Below are 20,106 nucleotides of genomic sequence, written 5' to 3'. Positions count from 1 at the left end.
GACTAGACTTCATGGTGGACAGTACACCCAGAGGCTCAGGGGTACCCATCCATGCCTCCATTTCTGAACATCCCCGGATACTTGGCTTCCATTACTATACTGCAATGAGTCACTCTCAGAAGCATCTGGAGAAGCCACAGTGTCTTTGAACATGTGTCCTGCTGAGGACTAACAGTGCCAGGGATGAATCCTCATCCCTGAGCAGTTAGTTGTAGCACCTCTGGTAATGAACGTACTGAGGGACGGCCTGCTCAAGCTCCCTTGTGACCTCCTCCTGTCATCCTGCTGGTGCCTGATGCCTCATCTCCCCATCACTGATCATTGTCCACCCAGGGACTCTGGCCGGGGAGGCCATTCTGCATAGCAGTATAGACATCTGCCTGACTATGGTAGCCAGTGTGCTCTATCGTCCCCTGCTATGCTATAGATGTATAGCCCCTGCATACTCATTCTCTCACTCATAGCTTCCTGCCAGGTGTCAGACCTGGTGGAAGAGTGAGATGAGGTCAGGAGAGGAGCCAGGGTATTATTCCTGTCACCCTAACCCCCAATATCCTAGCAGCGGCCTTGGCTTCTGGGAGCTGTAAGGCCGGCCCTTCACTTTGTCCAGTGCCGCCATGTCTCCTTACCTGCCTTGCCCTTCCTCTGCAGAGCTCTCTGGCTGGAGCTCCAGATTCTCAATTGTATCCTGATTCCTTTAGTTCCCTCCACAAGTGTGTCATTGTCAACTTTTGTCCATGATGGGGTAGGGAGTAGCACCCAGGGGATTTTTTTCAAAGCCCCAAACCAGAAGCCACTCTGGTAGTCAGGACCATGGATGCATCTCTCAAATCTCAGTGGTGTGTGGCCCCTTCTGCTTTCTCTTCATGAGTCTGGGGGTTGCTGGATGATTCTATACGCTGAATGTCTAAGGATAGGCTCCAGGTCTGTCTGTCTGTCTGTGTACCCTCCGCCAGGGATCTAGGCTGACAGGGCAACAGCCATCAGAAAACAAGATTTTTCAATAGAAACATGAAACCTAGCAAGGCCACTCAAGAGTCTTGGGTTACAAATATCCACTGGTCTGAGGCAGACAAGCATCACATTCCTGGGGCAGAGGTGTGTTCTGTCAACTCTCAGAAGGACTTCAAAATCCAAGACAGAGTGCGACGCTGTCCAACCAAACAAATGGTTCTGCCATGTTCACGGACATAGAGCCTAGCAACATGTGACCATCTGTGGGTGCCTTAACCTCTCCATGTTTCTGTTATCTCAGCAAGAAAATGTGGATCACAAAAATGCTTTGAAGGGTTATACAAGTGTAGCAGGCTTAATACAAGTCAGTGTTCAAACTATTGCTGGCATTTATTAGGGGCCCAGTAAAAGTTAGCTGCCATCATTGTTATTATTACAAAAGTTGTTATTACAACCATCATTATAAACACTAGCAAAACCACCACCATCACCACAACCGCCACCCAACCATCACTACCATCACAATAATTGTTACTGTCACCACCACCACCACCACAACTACCATCACCATCATCTTTAGCAAAGTAGCCAGTAATATTCCCCCAAACACCTTCCTTCACAGTTGTACTAGCATTAAAGCACTGGTGTGAATGCACACAATAAATTTGCACATACATCGGGGGTTAGACAAAGAGCCAGCAGACTAGATGTGCCTGTACTCACATTGTATTTGACCTTATAGTATTTTAAAACTTCACAGAAAGCTCAGAACTTCTTGATTTGTCTTTATGAGCAGGAAATGCAGCTATGGCACAGATAACTCTTCCAGAGAATGTGTGTGTAGAGTAAAAAGAAGAGAGACTTGGTGGGGAGGCTTGAAGAACACAGCATTTAAGGGCTGAGATGGAGAGACAGGGAAAGAAAGTGTCTCTCAGAGGAGGGTGGGAGTCAAAGACCAGGGGAGAACCTCAAAAAAAGATCCTGTGCACTCGATTCAGCAAGCAGGCTCCAGGGAATTTTGTGGAATAAGAAGGTAGCGAGGTGAAGGTCTCATCAGAATTGTCGGAGATGAGAGGCGAGTAAATGGGTTGGAGGTGGAAGCTCCTGTACATTACGTGCAGATGGAAGCAGTCCGGAAGGCAACGTCAAGAGCATGGGAAAGAGAGACGACAGTGAGCCAGCCATATTGGGGGTGAGAAGTGAGGGGGAGACCAGTCTCTGAGGTTTAATTCTAGAGAGAAAATTGGATGGCTGCTTCCCTGTGACAGGAGAAGGCTCACCAACCAGCCAGGGGCCAGGCTAGAGCTGGGCTTATCCACGCCACAGTCACCTCGAGAGCACCCGCTTTACGGGGCATGATTCCAACAAGCCAAACAAAGCGCTGCCCACATCCTAGTCCTAGAAGGAGACAACAAACAAAGTAAAAAGGAAATTAAGCAGCTTGTTAGACGGCGAGATTCACTATGAGGGATAATAAGGGGAACAGAGCCTGTTGAGTGTGCAGCAGAATTTAGCAGAACAACTCAACACTGAGAAGGTGACAACTGACCAAAGCTGGCAGGCAGTGACGTCGGGGATAGCACTCATCATGATAAGCACTGGACACAAGTCAGGAACAGCAGACTCAAGGAACAGGAGAGGCCTGAGACAGTCCCAAGGGAACAGCACAGTGGCAACACAGCAGGACTAGAGCAACCAAGGGACAACGTGCGGAGATAAGGGTACAGAGGCCAGGGAGCTAAAGTAGATGAGACTCTTCTTATTTGCAGAGTAAAAAATGAGCGAGCTCTGGGGGATTTTGAGCAGGGATGGCATCATCCAGCTTACATTTTTATGTGTGGATTCTGTTAAAAGGAGGGCTCAGCAGGAAAGAGATGAGAGTCCAGGTGGAGATGATTTTTTTTTATTCTGGACAAGATGTGGTGGAACCAGGGAAATGGCAGCAAAGAGAATTCCCTCCTTCCTGGTGCATCTGAAGGAGGAACCATCAGCACCGGTAGAGGATGTTGTGAAAGACAAAAGAAAGGGTGGCATTAAGGATGGCATTATAGTGCCAGCCTAACCACCTGGACTCCATTCCTGGCATATTTGAAGGAAGGGTCCTCCATACTTGTGAAGGATAGGGTGGTATCAAAGATGCTATTATGGTGCCAACCGAAGCCATCTTAGCTTCTGGAGGCTCCAGACTGAACTTGGGCACAGTGATGGGTGGAGCAAGTGCTGGGAAGAGTGAAGATGAAGGGTTTACTTCGAACTTGTTCCATGTGACACCCACATGGAGACGCCAAGTCAGTAACAGGATACACACACATACACACTCATACACACTCATACACACACACACTCACAAACACACACACACATACATACACACACACATACACACACACACACACACACACATACACCTAGAGGCAGGGGAAGCCACAAGGCTTCAGATACAAATCTGGGAATCCTCTCTGTCTAGGGTCAATGAGAATCATGGGAGCAGGTGAAACCAGAGGCTGAGTATAGACCAACACAAAGGAGCAAAGAACCTGGGCAGAGCTGTCTGGGAGGTGAGAGGATCCTTTCTGGAAGGATCCTTCCTTTCTGGAAGGGTTTGACAAGCTGGGTCACAGAGTCAATAAGATGAGAGTTGAAGGGCTGGAGAGATGACTCATTGGTTAAAGAGCTTGCCATGTAAGCTTGAGGACCTGAGTTTAGGTCCACAGAAATCCACAGAAATGCCAGGTAGGAATGGTGGACCTGAGTTTAGGTCCACAGAAATCCACAGAAATGCCAAGTAGGAATGGTGGACCTGAGTTTAGGTCCACAGAAATCCACAGAAATACCAAGTAGGAATGGTGGACCTGAGTTTAGGTCCACAGAAATCCACAGAAATGCCAAGTAGGAATGGTGGACCTGAGTTTAGGTCCACAGAAATCCACAGAAATACCAAGTAGGAATGGTGGACCTGAGTTTAGGTCCACAGAAATCCACAGAAATGCCAAGTAGGAATGGTGGACCTGAGTTTAGGTCCACAGAAATGCCACGTAGGAATGGTGGCCCCTCTGTAATTACAGCCTCAGAAGATGGTGATAGGTGACCTCCAGAGTACAATGGCTAGCAAGACTAGCCATATCTCTGAACACTACGTTTGATGATGATATCCTGCCTTAATGAAGAGCATCAAGTATGAGGCCAGATGTTAGCCTCAGGCCTCCATATGCACATGTGCACACATACATATACACCCACACATATCTAAAACCCATCTATACATGCATGTGTATAATACACACACACACACAGAAAAAGAGAGAGAGAGAGAGAGAGAGAGAGAGAGAGAGAGAAATGGGAAACATTTGGTGGGTAGGGCTTGTTTGGGTTCTTTTGTTTTGGTTTGGTTTGGGTTTTGGTTTTGATTTGAGACAGGGATCTCACTTTGTAGCTTTGCCTGGCCTGGGACTCACTGTGTAGACCAGCCTGGCCTCAAAACCTCGGAGATCCTCTGTGTTTGCCTCCCAAGTGCTGGGATTAAAGGTTTGTGCTAGCATGTCTGATGGAAACAATTTTTTAAGGTGAAATCTAAGAAGTCACCCCTGAGTTTAACCACAGCTTGGCAGAGGCTTGTGAGCCTGCAGTGGATCCAGGGAGCACGTCAGCACCTCCCTCCAGTCAGTGGGACGGTGTAGGTATTTATGCCTCACACACATCAGGAGTGCCCTCAGCATTGGGGCATTTGCTGGGCTGAGAGGTGGCCCTCAGCAATGGCACAGAGGATGGGAAGGTCTATCCCTGAACATCTGAGTGAACCAGCACCAGCATCCTTCCCAAACACCTGGAAGAGCCAGTGCTGAAAGGGACCATCTATGCTGCTATCTCTATAGGCCCTATTCTCTTGGCAGACGAGCCCATCTCTCCCAAGAAACCAAAGAGTGTCCCTGAGCCCAACCCCAGAGTCACGGAAGCTGAAGCCACCTCTCCTCGGCCGTCTGAATGGACTTCAGTGAGGATCGGCCCTGGGGAGGATCCAGTCGGGCAGGATGTGCTGGCTGTACGTGTCCTAGTCACCAGTGAAGACAGCAGGTATGCCCAGATTGATGAAGGAAGGAGGCAGCAACAAGGTGGGATGGGGCAGGCTGCATCTGGGATCTGTTTTTCTCTCCACGGGGAACTCCCAGCAAACGGGGCTCTCTGAGTCCCCATGTTAACGGGACAGTGAGAGTGGCTTGCCTTTGCAGGAGTTCTAAGACTCAGTGAACTGACACATACCAAATACTGGTTTGTGCACAGTAAATCCAATAAGTCTGGAGAGTCATTTTCTCAGAGCAGGGAAAGGCTCTACTGGCCTCCCCCAGGAGTCCACTGCCACACACTAAGGGCTACAGATGAGTGACACCTGTCACAGACTCCAGGGCCTCCCATGCTAAGATGTGATACCTGGTGATAGAGACACCAGGAAGGGCAGAGGGGAAAGTATAGTTCTTATGCACCCAGCATACGATCCACACCAACCATGGTTATAGAAGAGCAGGCTTCAGGCCTCTCCAGCCCCCGCATACACAGAGTGCATTCAGAAAAGCAACCAACAGGTTGCATACCCAGACTCTGCGTATGGAACTATGACTCATACACCAGGAGAGGTTCTTGCTATCAGACACCTTCACTTCCTGGGTAGACAGTCAGGGAAACGAGGAAACATAAATGAAAACTACCATGCATGTGTCAGGCAGAGAAATAAAGTGGAGGTGTGTTATAGATAGGGTTGGGACAGCTACCTTAGACTGGATGGCCAGGGAAGGTATCTGTCAGTTACTGAGTCCCACAGTGACGGGTGCCAAAGCGGCCCCAGAGAGAGTGGGCTGCTCTCTTTCATAACATGTGGGCCAGAGCTAAGGGGCCTCTGTGAGACTGTGCTGGCCATCCTGGGCTCACCCAGATGGGTCTAGCTGGGTCTAGCTGGCTTGATGTTAGAGCAAAGGGAATGGTATACAAACAGAATGGAAGGTCAGTGTGGCCAGTGGCTGAGAAGAGGGTGAAGGAGGGGTTATACTGGGAAGCTGTGGTGTAGTTCAGTGGTAGAGCACTTACATAGCATATACCAGGCCTGGGCTCAATCCCCAGCACCAGAAGGAAGGGAGAGAAGGAGGGAGATAGGGAAGGAGGGAGGGAGGAATGGAGAGAGGGAGGGAGGGAGGGAAGACAGGCTGGTTGATTGGTTATGAAGAGGCTACGGAATTTATATTTGATTCTGGGAATAATTGAAAGAGTGAAGTTCTAAATGACACATCATTAACAACTTTTAGACATCTTCAGGACTTGGTGTGGAGAGCAGATGAGACAGGATGGGTGAGAGGGACAGCGAGGAGACGTGGTGGGGCCCCGGGGACCCTGGGGGGCGGGACAGGTTAGAGCCACGGTGATGGTTTTGCCGATAGGTTAAACATGAGAGAAAGAGAACACCAGGGTCAACAATTGAGTCTTGACTCAATTACTGAATGGATGGTGCAGATGGATAGAGGCATCTGGGGGCAAAGAAGATGCAAATAGTGCGAAAGCTGGGCGCTCCGTGCTGGACCCGCTGGGTCTGACTGGGGAGTCTCTGTACAGACACTGAGTCCACAGTTGGGCCCTAAGTCTGCAGTTTCTGAGAAGCCCCCTTCTCTGCAGCTTGAATCCCTGCACTTTTTCTTTCCTGCATGCCTGACAACGCAGCCGTGCTGACCGAGGAAAGTCACGTGTCCATTCTGTGGTTTCGGAGCTGGGTCCCTAGAGATGCGTTTGTCTGGCCCCATGAGCTAAGCGGCAGAGCTCTTGTTGACCTTGGTTTCAGTTGTGGGTTTGATTTGGGTTTAGGCAGTCTCATGTGGCCCGGGGTGACTTTGAACTCACTATATAGCTGAGGCTCGTCTTCAAATCTTAATGCCCCTGCTTCTACCTCCAAAGTGCTGAAATTACAGATGCGTGCCACCACACTCCATTTAGGAGGTGCTGAGGGCTGAAGCCAGGGCTTTGCCCCTGCTGGGCAGGTACTCTTTCCAGCTGACCTGTACCCCAGCCCTAGAGCATAGCGTGGGAGGGAGAGAGGTCAGAAGAGCCTTCACTAAGGTGACTCCGGTGGCCTGGGCTGGGACCTTCCTTCTGTTCTGTCCAGCACTGTAGGCTGCTGGGACTGTCAGGGCAAAGGGCCCAGCCTGGAAGCCTCATGGAAATATCTCCTCACACTCTGGGGGCTCGGGATGCTGTATGACAGGACTTTTTCTGGGGAGATGCGACACACATGTCCAGTTACCCCAGGTAGAGAACCCAGAAGTCCAACTCGGTGAATGAGTTTCATTGGTGCTACCTACAGGAATATGGGTGAAGGGTAACTTTAGGAGCAGAAATGACTCAAAGACATCTCACCCCAGTGTGGGTGACAGCTCACAAAGCTGGGGCCTGGAGTTCCTGCACAGCCTGCAGACAGCTCAACAGGTTGGAGAGTGTCCTTTCCAGGTACTCTCCTGGGCAGCTCGGCTGGTTTCTGCTCCTTCTCCTTTGTATTCAGTATTCTTCCAATACTGAAATATTCCATCCTGCAAGGAAGCTCCTTAAGCAGGAAGGTTAGAACTCAAAGCAGCTACAGGAAGTCCCTGAATCTGATCAGAATCACTAGACCCCCCCTCCCTGTCAGAGTACGCAATAAAAGCTGAGAGTCCCATTCAGATGAGAGAGGGAAGGAAAAAGAAGAGGGAGGAAGGGAGGGAGGGAGGGAGGGAGGGAGGGAGGGAGGGAGTCTGGTCAGACTGGTCTCAGAGCCTTCTTTTTTTTGCAGCTAAGCTTTTCTCAGTTGTCTTGGCTGCTCAGTTCTCTCTCTCTCTCTCTCTCTCTCTCTCTCTCTCTCTCTCTCTCTCCCTCCCTCCCTCCCTCCCTCCCTCCCTCCCTCCCTCCCTCTCTCTCTCTGTCTCTTTCTCTTTCTCCCTCCCTCCTCTTTTTCCTTCCCTCTCTCATCTGAAGGGGACTCTCAGCTTTTATTGCGTACTCTGACAGGGAGGGGGGTCTAGTGATTCTGATCAGATTCAGGGACTTCCTGTGGCTGCTTTGAGTTCTAACCTTCCTGCTTAAGGAGCTTCCTTGCAGGATGGAATATTTCAGTATTGGAAGAATACTGAATACAAAGGAGAATTCTCCCGGGGCGCTCAGGACAGGGTCTGCCTCAAGCCTCTCCCTGGCCTGTAGACGGCACCTTCTGTTTACACATCTTCTATGTACATTTATGTCCCAGGTTCTTAGAAGGGCACCAGTCATAGGATTAGGGCTCACCATATTGACTCATTTGAACTGAGTCATCTCTGTGAGATGAGCTAAGGAGTGGGGGAGGGGCAGGGGATATCTAGAGCTTCTGGGCCACCCTCCTCTTCCTCCTTCCAGCTCTGATACAGAATCCGACTGTGACAGCATCGTAGGCCCCTGTGCAGCGGCCTGTAAACAAAGACCCCAGCTTCCAGAATCCCCACGTCTGTCAAAGCCCCTAACCCGGCACATCTCCCTGCGGGAGACCCTGACCCAGCCAGGCTCTCAACGGCTACACCACCAAGAGCCACAAGCTATGCCTGGTGAGTAAAGGGCCCTCCGGGCTTCATTCAGGGACACAGAGAGGAGCAGGAACCCTCAAATCCAGGGCCTGGGACCTCTGGTGAATGGAGTACACACAGGGGACTGAATAGTCAGGACCAAACCGGACTCTGTCTCCAGAAGCTTTGGATTCACAAACATTTAGTAGTTCTGAGCCGCTGTTAGGTTCATTGGCTGTCGAAAATAAGGAAATCCGGGTCTCCTTTGCCTGGAACAGCCCACCTATGTTTCAGGGGTCCCTGCAGCATCCCATAGTTTCTGAGAGTAGGAACATGGGACTGGTTGCTATGTGGCCATAAGTGAGTCAGTCTCCTAAACCACCTGAGCATGTCCCTCTCAGGGTGGCACAGGAGACAGTACTGGTGTGTGTTGCGAGTGGTGCGGGTTAAGTGAGATGCACCCAGCGTTGACCTAGAAGGTAAAGAAGGTCTTTTTCTACCCGGAACTTCTCTACATATGACCCCTTTCCATCTCTAGACTGACTTGAGAGGTGAGTAGCCCGCAGCTCATTCTGTGGGGTGAGCTGTGGGCTCTAGCAGGGCTGGCGAGCCTGCTAGCTTCGCTCAGGCCGCCTGAGAACTCGCCTTTAGTAGCCCAGCTCTTGACTCAGCAACATGTGAGCAAATCAGGATGTCCTCTGACTTCCTGGGGACCCTGGCAGGGCCTGGGGAAGAAACGGGGCAACAGAAATAGCCTGTGAGAGCTGGTGGTCAGCTTGTCCTGCACTGCCCTCTGGTGGCCAAGAGAATCTCCGTCTCTTACTCTCACCAGTGTGGGGTTTCCCAGAAGGCTAAGCCTGGGAAACCCTGGGCCAAAACAAACACAGAAACTTTTATAGACAGTTCCAAGCCTTGGAAACTCTGAATTTAACCTTCAATGTGAGCCTTTAAGGACTAGGCAGTGGGCAGGCACAGTATTCGGCTAATGCCTGTAATCCTAGAACTCAGAGAATTAAGCAGGAGGATTGCCACGGTTCAACAGTAAGACCCTATCTCAAAAACAAAAACAAAAAACTCCTCTAATCCTAACCCTGACAGAAGGGAAGTCTCCCTGCTGTCCTCTGCTTTTCCTCTCTCCTCAATGGGAGTTTAAACACCTTTCCCAGAAGCTGTAAATCAGAATTTAATGAGTTTGTTTGTATGAAAAATAAAGTTTATAGATCCAGAATGACAAAGCCAGTTTAGGACGTAAAGAGAGGCAGGTCATGGTCTAAACAGGCAGTGTTACAAAGGAAGCCAGAGATGGTTCTTCTCACTGGTGAAGAGGAAACGCATATTGGTTTGTAGGTGTGTGCTGACACAACTTGTCTCAGTGCTTGTCTGGGTTTGTGTCTCTGCTGCCATGATAAAACACTGACCAAAAACAGCAGTGGGGAAAGGGTTTATTTGGCTTACAGGTTATTATCTATAATTGATAGAAGCCAAGACAGACTCAAAGCAGAAACCTGGAGGCAGGAACTGGAGCAGAGGCCATGGAGAAACACTGCCTACTGGCCTTCTTCCCTGAGCTTACTGAGCTATCATTCATATACAACCCAGGCCTACCAGCCTAAGGACAGCACCGCCCACAGTAGGCTGGGCTCTCCTATATCAATTAGCAATTGAGAAAATACTCCCACGGGCCAATCTGATGGAGGGGATTTTCTCTTCCCAGATGTGTCTAGGTTTCTGTCAAGTTTGCAAAACCCTGACCAGCACAATGCTTAGCTCTGCAGAAAACTTCTACTTTTGTCAAATAAATGATGTTGAGAGATGTCATGTCCTTAAGAATAGCTGCCGATTCCTGCTTTTTTAAGGCACCTTGTGCTGGTAGGGAAGGGCATGCCAAGACCTGACTCTACGAAGCACGGGTGGGCCCTCAGAACCTAGAGGTTTTGTCTTGACAGTAGAATAAAGTCAACTTTATTCTGCAATGAATTACTGAGCAGAGAGGAAAATGGGTAGATCGTTTGGCTTCCAAGCGTTGATTCAGTCTTTAGCAGTCATGATAATGATTGGCAGGCAAGCCCCAGGGCAGATGTAACATTTCTTACATAGATGCTGCAGGGTAGATATGACATGTCCCTCCTCTGCCCTCAACCCCTGCCAAGTGCTCATGTGTTGCAGGCTTGGTCCCTAGCAGTTGACAATTAAATCATGAATGGTGCTAACTTCAGTGGATTAACTTGTCAATAAGGCCATAGCTGAGTGGCCCATGAGAGTGTGGGTCCCAGTTGGGGCAAGCAGGTCACGGTGGGTGTCTCTCTCACAGGCACATCTTAGCCCCAGACCCTTCCTCCCACTCTCCCTGCTTCCCAGTGGGACTGTTTACTCCGCTATCTGATGCTCTAGCAATAGACGCAGCTGACTACAGACTGAACTCTCTAAAACCCTGATGGCTAGTGAGTCTCTCCTCCTTTAAACAGTCTGCAGTGCCATGCATCACAGTGATGGCATAAACCCCTCGCTTTCCCAAATGGCACAGGGCAAACCTCACTAGTGGATCTCATGGAGGTCCATGAGCTATGATGTTTGTACAGCATCACTGCCTCCCATAGATTCAGAGGAACCCAGGTACGAGCTAGGTATTGTTTTTAAGACTTCTGATCTATGTAACTATGATCACAGCAGTGTTGTCTACAACAACCCCAAGGGGAGACAAACCCTCACTCCATCTTTCTAGGCATATTTTTTATTTGGTTGTCTCCAGTTTTACTCCACCTTTTTTTTTCTTATAAAAGAAAACATTTAATTGGGGCTGGCTTCCAGTCTCAGAGGTTCCGTCCATCATCATGGTGGCAGGCGGCATGGCAGTGTCCAGGCAGACATGGTGTTCTAGTGGGAGCTGAGAGTTCTACATCATGCTCCAAAGGCAGCAGCAGGAGACTCTCTCCTACAGGCAGCCAGGAGGAGGGTCTCTTCCACACTGGGTGAAGCTTGAACCCAGGACCTCAAAGCCCACCCCCACAGTGATGCACTTCTTCCAACAAGGCCACACCTCCTAATAATGCCACCTCCCATGGGCCAAACTCCCTGGCCCACACAGGCTTGTTCAAACACATGAGTCTGTGGGGGCCATACCATAATAAAAAAATATATTTAGTTAACTTCAAAAGTTCCCATAGTCCACTAAGTGGACATATCTAATACACCGAGGGTGTGGGCAGAAACTAGTACAATTAAGGAGGGCAATCTGTCCCCAAGTCATTCCAGCCTAAACAAGTCAGTATTCTTCATCTTTGAGTGGCCACTTGACAGCAGCTATAAAGAACAAAAAGAACATTGCTAGTATGTAACAATGAAATCAGATCAAAGACTTCTGGCTAAATGCCTGCCCTCTACACCTTTCCCCAAAACAGGTTGTGCACTGTGAGCTCCAAAAGTGATCCTTTAAAATAGTACAGAGTAGGCAAGAGAGATGCTCAGAAGTTAAGAGCTCTTGCTGCTCTTGCAGAGGACCTGACCCTCACATAGCGGTTCACAATTGCCTGTATCTCCAGCTCCAGGGAATATGACACATCTTCTGGACTCAGAAGGCACCAGGCATGCCCACAGTACACAGGCATACATGCGGGCAAATACTCATACACATTTAAAAAACAAACAGACCAAAACCCTAAATGCAGAGTTTATTAGTACACAGAGTGCATGCTAGAAGGAAGGGAACCAGTTATGTCGTGTGCAGTTGGACATTGCTCAACAAACCATCGCTGTAAAGGCTACTTAGAAAACTCTTTTGCCTCATGGGGGTGTGCACACCTGTAATCCCAGCACCTGGTAAGCAGAGGGAGGAGGGTTGCTGCTGCTAGCCTGAGGTCATCCTGGTCTGCACAGCAAGATACAGGCCAGCCAGTGCTACATAGTGAGACCATAACAAACACAGAGGAAAAGAAAGGGAAAGAGAATGTAGAGGGAGAGAGGGAGAGAGGGAGAGATGGAGAGAGGGGGGGGGAGGGAGAGAGGGAGAGAGAGGAGAAAAAAACAGAGACAGACAGACAGGCAGGCAAGCAGGCAGACAGACAGACAGACAGATTCTTTTGCTAAAACGTGTTGGATCCAAGAGGGCACAAAGATTGTAAGACCTAGAGGACCAAGGTATTTCCAATTGTGTCTCCTAGTCATATCAAATGCTACTACACCCGTGAAGTCTCACAACATGACTACCAAGTGTAAGCTGAGTTAGGATGTCCACATGCCAAAGTGGATGAGTGAAAGCCCACGTGGTCTCAACCCTACACAAGGTCCACTGAAGTCGACTAAGGCATGCTGAGAGGGCAAGAAAGTATTCCCCTGGGAAGAACACACGAACTGGCCAGCCCTGAAAACACACGTAGGAGTAACAAACAGCAGGTTATATTAGGGATATATATGTATATGTATATGCATGTACCAACAATTAATGGGAAAACACAGAGGCCATGAATTTGAAAGAAGGCAAAGAATGGAATATGGGAAGGTCCAGAGGGAGGAAAGAGGGCAGGGATGGTGTGATTATATTATAATCTCAAAATTAAGAGAAAAATGCTGCTCCTCGCTTGGGTCCATAGAGTAATGCAGAGCAAGGTACACCTGGCCCTTCTGCTTGAATTTGCTTCTACCCTTGTCCAAGCTTTGGGCCAGACCCCTGCGTGTCAATCACTTCCGAAGCAACTGTGTCGAACTAAATGATATTACCCCATCTCTCCCACCCACCAAGGCTGAGGCATAAAGAGTGATCCTGGCTTATGTTTAGCCTTTATAACGTCCTCTTCCAGGCCTCCAAAGAAGTCTCCCCATTTCTAGTCACTGTCCTAACCTGCAGTCACCCCTTAGATTCCAGAGCAGCAGAGCATGGCAAACAGGTTACTGTGATGATCATGATCATCGGTAGGGCGTGGCCTGTCCTCTCAAGCACAATGATGCGTCTAGTCACTGTGCAGAGCCAGAGCAGAGCACTGATTAACCAGCCCACAGGGGGACTTTGTCCTCTTGCCTCCTGACCCAGATCTTCAGTAAACCCAGAGCTCACATCAGAGCCCCAAAGATGGGCTCAAGTGCTCGCTTTGTAACATGTAGGACGCTCCCTTTGTGACGTGTAAGATGCTCCCCTGCGCTCTCACCATGGTGTCTGCTCACGTTCTCTAGGGCAAGCTTGACATCTGGGTAAAGCACCATGGCCAGGACAAACTCAGAAAAGGATGGGTTTATTTGGGCTTACAGCTCAGAGGGATGAGAGTCCAGCATGGCACAGAGGCACCACAGCAGGTGACAGGCAGGCATGGCTGCCAGCAAGGAGCCGAGAGCTCACTTCACCTCTCCAATGAGAAACACGAAGTAGAAAGTGACAGGGAAGGAGGGTGAGGCCATACACTCAGAGTCCGGCCTTCTCGGTGACACACTTCCTCCAGCAAGGCCACTCACTGGGGACTGGGCATTCAACTGCCTTAGCCTACAGGGCCATGTCTCAACGCCAGCATCACAGAACCCATGGGGTCGGGTGTCTGACCTAGGGCTCCAGTTGTATTATGACCTCACTAAGGTAAAGCTGTGGCCTTTTACCACCAGTGGGGCACCTGAGGCGGCAGTTCCACTATCCCACCGAGTCTAAAGCAGACACCCTAAGGAGCTGAAGGATCTTGTCCTGAGAAAGGAAACCCAGGTAGTAGCTGGCATGGCAGTGCTCCTGGTCAGCTCACAGGGGTGGAGGGGTGTCTAGGTGAGGTGAGAGAACAGTCTCTGGTGAGGTGTTGGGTCCAAAGAGTTCTGTGTTCAAATCTTTCCTGTTCATTCTCCCATACCCAGACCCCTCCTGGGGGTCTCTTTTCTGCCCCACACCTCCCAGTTCTACCTTCTGCCCCTCACATGTGCACCCAGGCCCCTCCTCTCTCTATGATGGAAGCGCAGGGCCTGTCATGAGAGCCGGGCACAGGAACAGGATGCAGCTGGATGCCACATGTGTTCTCAGGTTCGGGGCGGCCGTGCCTCTGCTCAAGGCCCAGCAGGCAGAGGGGAAGCACACAGGGACCTGCAAACGTGCTTCCTTCTGCAGGAGCCCAACTCTCAGGAGTTGGTTCTCCCTTTCTACTTCATTGAGGCAGGGTCTCTCCTGATGTGTCTGCGCAGTGCACTGCACACCCGGTGGGCTGTGAGTGTCCCACCGATCCTCCAGTCTTACTGTAGGACTGCAGCCATTACAGACGCACGCCTCTACAGCCAGATTTCTTTCTGAGATTGTAATCTAATTACAACATTTCTCCTTTACCTTCCCTCCCTACAAACTCTCCTATACAGCCCTCCCTTCTCTCCTTCAAATTATGGCCTCTTTTTTTCTTAATTGTTATTATATACATGTATGTATTTGTATTATACAGATATATTCCTAAATATGACCTGTTTTGCTTATATTGTTACTTGTATGTGTTTCCAGGCCTTACCAGTTAGCTTTGGACAACTGATGTGATCTTCCCTGGGGAGGGCTATTCTTCCCATTCCCAGGATTTAATCTGGGCTTCAGGGATCAAACCTAGGATACCTGCTGAACCATCTCCCCAGCCTCCTATATAGTATTTGATGAAGGATGTATGTGTGAATGGATGAATGAATGAATGAATGAATGAATGAGTGAATGATGGGAGGAGGTTAGAGAAGTACACTATAAGTGTCTCAGCCCATCTTAAGCATTTGCTTGCTAACTTTTGGGGAGTAGGCCACGGGAGACACATTCCTCTCCTACACAATTAATACTTATTCCCTCCACAGCTCTGCAGCGGGCCCACAGCCTCCAGTGTCCAACTTCCAGCAAATACCAGAACTGGAGAGGAAGATTCCAGTCCAGTGAGTCATGGGCAGGGGGAGGGGTGGGGGAGGGCAGTTGCACTCACTCCTTACATGGTGTCTTCTCTGGCCTAGCGTGGGATTCAAGGGCAAGGGAAACTGTTAGCTTGACTTGATTTCCACTGCTGACCGGAATCATACCTCTCTCTCTCTCTCTCTCTCTCTCTCTCTCTCTCTCTCTCTCTCTCTCTCTCTCTCTCTCTCTCTCTTTCTCTCTCTCCTGAAATTCCAGTACCTTAAGATTCTATGATCTCACCAGACTATAGCCATAGCAGCCATGAGCTCCAAGTTTGAAATGAGAAAGGGGAAACAGGGCCAAGTACCAGGAACTGGTCTAAATCTGTCCTTTGGTTCTGTGTCACTGTGACCAAGGCAAGAAGATAGCAGCTTGCACTAGAATATGAGTGTAAACACACACACACACAGAGAGAGAGGGGGGAGAGAGAGAGAGAGAGAGAGAGAGAGAGAGAGAGAGAGAGAGATTATTTTTTCTCCAGATCTTAGCCCTTGGGTGTTTCAGAGCTCCCACAAGAGGTCTAGTGAGCATGCACACACAGCCCATGCGCACACAGCCACACAACAGAATTCCTCCGGAGCCCTTGAATGAGAAGCTGAGGCTTCATCCTACTCTGGTCCCATCCCCCCCTTCTGCCTCCCCCAGTCTGCATGTTCCCTCCCCCTCCTTCATCTGCCAGGGCTGACCCAACATGGCCTTGGGCTTCTGCTCTTCCTCCTTCTGACTCCCTCTCCATCTGAAGTCAGCTTGATTCCTGGACAATGAGTCATTTCCCACCAACCCCCAGACTCACCACCTCATGTGTCTACCTGGGCCAAGGGCCACCTTTGGAGCTAGACCAGGCCTGCACACCTGGGAACACGCTAAGATGACACCTGAATCACCTGAGCTCTGAGCTTCCCCACCCCAGGTGGTGAATATGAGAGGACAGAGGGAACTAAGGTTTCCAGGAGTCTCCCCACAACAGAAGCACTAGGATCCCTCTCTCAGGCCAGTCCTCCGGAGTGCTGAGGCCATCCCAACAGTTCTAAGAATCACCAATGTCCTCAGCAAGCTTCCAGCATGTGAGATAGGAGGTTGACAAACAGCAGGGACAGGGGTTCTAGAGAAGCAAGACAGACTTCTACTACTCAGAGGTGGGCTTTGGGCACACCCCTGGAGACTTTAGCATTCCATTACAAATGAATACAAGGTGTGAGTCTCAAGCAACAGTAACACTAGGTGCAGACAGGGCTTCAGTCTGTTGTTTCTGTGGCCTAGCAAGGTCTGGTCCAAAGGAGTTCTTGTTTATGTTTGAGAGGGAGAAAAGAGGGAGGGAGAAAGGGAGAAGGGGAAGAAGTTTGGAGACTGGATTAGGCCCAATGAAACTGTATATGGGTTCAGGCTTGCAGGATGCTGCCCCTAGAGGGCACTCCAAGACTTTGAGAAGACGGAGTCCTTCATGCTGGGAAGCAGTGGTATTTGGAATCCCAGTCAACCCCAAAAGTGAAGAACCCCTAAGCCCCAGAACAAGGTTTGTCAGTCAACAGTATATAGAACACAGGCATCCCTTCGTCACCATCAGGGGAAAAGGCCACCATTGTCAAAAGAAAACAAGAGAAGGTCACACAAATAATTGCCCCAGGGGCACAAAGACTGTACTCCTGTCTCAGGCCTACTTTTCAACCCCTTTGGCACAAAAGGACCCGAGAGCCAGTAGCACTCAGACCCTATGCCCTACAGAGGATAAGATACCCTGGCTCGGCCATCTGAGTCCCCCAGCAAGCATGGAAGAGGAGGAGGATGGAGGTTGACACGGAACGAGCTCCTAAGCCAAGAGTTAGAGACACCCTGGCTGGGGTGGACATCCCACTGCCTCTGAAGCAGACTGAGGGTCTAGCGGCATCTTTGCCAGATAGTTTGTGTGCAGGGGGAGGGGAATGATGGGAGTCATGCTAAGCTAGCATGTGTCTGCATGGTGGTGGGTGCTTTTGGATAAGGACACTGGAAGTAACTTGCTCGTGTGAATGTATTGGAGTCCTGGGGTTCCCTTTCCCATCTTTTAGAGGAGTTTGAAGACATGACCAGTCTCACAGGAGAGATTTCCCATCTCTCAGCTCCTCCCTGACCTTTCTATCCCCTCTGGAGTCATGCCTTGCCCTTGGGCAATGCCTTGGCCCAAGGACAAAATCAAGAGAGAGACCCAGGCCTCCAGGCCCCATTCCTCAAGCCTTGTGCAACCTCTGACTTTAAGATGTTGTATAAGGACCTTGTGACCAGAGATCTCCCAGCAAGGGTGGAGCCTGGGGCGAGAGGCAGGAGAGGACGGTGGCTTCTACATCGTGATCTTACAGATCCTAAGACTTCTCTGTCTAGCTTGTGTCTACCTCAAGGTGTCCCTGACTCTGTGTCACAAGGTCCCCTGTGACTCCTCAGAGGAACAAAGGGACAGTCTGTGAAGCTGAGGGGACTTTGGAAGCTACTTAAGGAGCCTGATTCAGCTGATGGCAGGGAGAGGAGATTGAGGGGGCGAAAAAGAGGGGGAGAAGGAATTTGGCAGGAATTTAGTAACTGGGGGCAGGAAGCAAGACAACGACTCACTCACAAGTTTTGCCTTTTTAGGCTAGAATCATTATGTTGCGGGCTGGGACGGGGTGTGGGTAATGGGCTGGAGGCCAGCACCTCCCCTGCGTCAGTTCCTGGCAGCTGATGGCCTTTTTCCCAGGGTCTCCCTCTTAAACACCTCCACAGCAGCCTTGCTCCCCGGTTATCTTCTCCCTTAGGAATATCCTGGGACAGGGTGGGGTACCCTATGGGAGCTTACAGACCACGTGCAAACAGAGCCATCTTATCCGAGCCCACGCCTGGGATGTACTGCCTAACGTGCTAATCTTTGTGTAAAAAGAGCAAAAGGCAGACTGAAAGTCCACCAATGCCTCCCCGTCCCCAAAAGATGTAGGAAACTCTTTTTTTGGGTGGAGGTGACTTAGACTTAGCTTTTCTTTTTATTTCTTTTCTTTTCAAGATCCCTGACCCTGTGTCATTAAGGTCCTCACATTTTCTCAGAGTAACAAAGGAATAGATTGAGCACCTAAACAGGTGCCTATCACCCAGAGCTTTGGGAATTGTGTTGAACAAAGAAATGAGCTAGAACCTGCTAGCCGGACATCCCAAAGAGGAATCTAAATGGGCCACCTGAGCCAGTCGAAGCAGGGAGTTGGGGTACTGGGTAAGAGAATAATCTAGTGAGACACACAGTCCCAGGATGTGCCTAAGGAATGCTGCTGAGGGCCACAAGTCTTGTTTGTCGTGGCCTGCGGTTGAAGCACCGGGCATGCCCATGAAAGACTGCTTTTTCTGAATCTAGCTGAATGCAAGTTATCTGTAATGATCCATCCTGGAGATAAAGTATTTGATATTGCAGATTTAAGGTTACTGAGTTGGAAGGGAAGAGGAAGAAGAGAGGCAGGAAGTGTCAGTATATGTGGGCCCAAATGACCTCCGGGATGTACTGTCAGAATCCTGCTCTTGCAGGACAAGATGACTTCACAGTTCAGAACTGTGCTCCTGCCCAGAGGCCAGCCACCATCCTCTCTCACACACCTCTGAAGTGATACATTACTTCCTGCATGTTCCCTAAACTACAGAAGTTTGGCAAGGAGCCATTAATTCTGTGTGATTTGAACTGTTGGTATGGGTATAACCTCCCTCCCTTGGGTTCCCATAAAATCTCAAGCTAACCACCTTCTCTGAGAGCCCTTTAGGGACTTTCTTCATGTAAGAGGAAGAGGCCATTTCATTAGGACCAAGCCATCTATCCTGTCCATGCCCACAGCTAATGGTCTGACATCTTGTGGCAAGAAATTTAACATGGCTTATTGACAGAGAGATTTAGTGCTATCCCAGCTCCTACCCAGGAGCTGACCTCAGGAACGAGTAAGCAGTGAATGTCGGTCTCCAAGGAGCACTCTGCGGGTTGAGTTCTCATCTCCTGGGAACAACCCTACAGAAGGCTGCATGCATGACTCCTTCAGGGGCCTGCTGCCACGTCCCAAGTTATAGTCACTAGGAACCCCTGAGTCCAGCCCCCAGCATCCTTCTCCCTAAAACAGGATCCGTCCACAATCTTTTTCTTTTGTGCTAAAAACAAGGTAAAAATGGAATATGTTCTTTCCTTCATAGATTTAACACCCATGAACCAAAGAGCACTGTCGCCTCCAAAGGAACCTCCTCCCCCCGCTCCATCTTTGTCTTCTTCACCTTCCCTGTCATCTTCATTTTCTTCAGCCAGTGTACCTGGGCACACTACAGACAATTCCTCCTCTCCTCAGGTAAGTGCACACCAGGCCCCTGCATAACCGATGGGAAAGCCAAGTGGCCACGTGCCTCACTAAATCAGTGGTTCTCAACCTTCCTAATTGGTGTCCCTTCAGTGCAGTCCCTCATGTTGTGATAACCGCCCCCCAACTATAAAATTATTTCATTGCTACTTCATAGCTGTAATTTTGCTACTGTTATGAATTGTAACGTAAACATCTGTGTTTTTTGTTGGCCTTAAGTGACCTCTGTGGAAGGGTCATTTGATCTTCCCAAGGGGTTGTGATCCACCGCTTCAGAACCACTGTTTTGGTGCCTTGAATGATCTTTGATTAGAGCCTTGAATGATTTGATTACAGAACTGCGGGTAGATGCCAGCAAGTTCTAGCCACTAGGGCCAAAGACCTTTCTAAAGCTTTCTTCTGACTTTGAGTATCTCAGAGCAGGAGG

At 49.7% G+C, this 20,106-nt stretch overlaps 1 protein-coding gene across 1 annotated transcript in view; it reads left to right on the top strand.

The window, feature by feature from the left end:
- Nucleotides 1–20,106, top strand: part of Mical2 (microtubule associated monooxygenase, calponin and LIM domain containing 2) — a 189,494-nt gene that overhangs the window by 138,015 nt on the left and 31,373 nt on the right. The window contains exons 26-29 of the mRNA XM_052201087.1: nucleotides 4,845–5,025; nucleotides 8,350–8,534; nucleotides 15,270–15,344; nucleotides 19,522–19,670. Of these exons, the coding sequence (XP_052057047.1) occupies nucleotides 4,845–5,025; nucleotides 8,350–8,534; nucleotides 15,270–15,344; nucleotides 19,522–19,670 (590 nt within the window). The remainder of the gene's footprint in view (nucleotides 1–4,844; nucleotides 5,026–8,349; nucleotides 8,535–15,269; nucleotides 15,345–19,521; nucleotides 19,671–20,106) is intronic.

The sequence above is a fragment of the Apodemus sylvaticus genome, chromosome 1 (genome assembly GCF_947179515.1).
Source record: "Apodemus sylvaticus chromosome 1, mApoSyl1.1, whole genome shotgun sequence".
Lineage (NCBI taxonomy): Eukaryota > Metazoa > Chordata > Mammalia > Rodentia > Muridae > Apodemus > Apodemus sylvaticus.
This window is presented reverse-complemented; position numbering and strand designations above follow the sequence as displayed.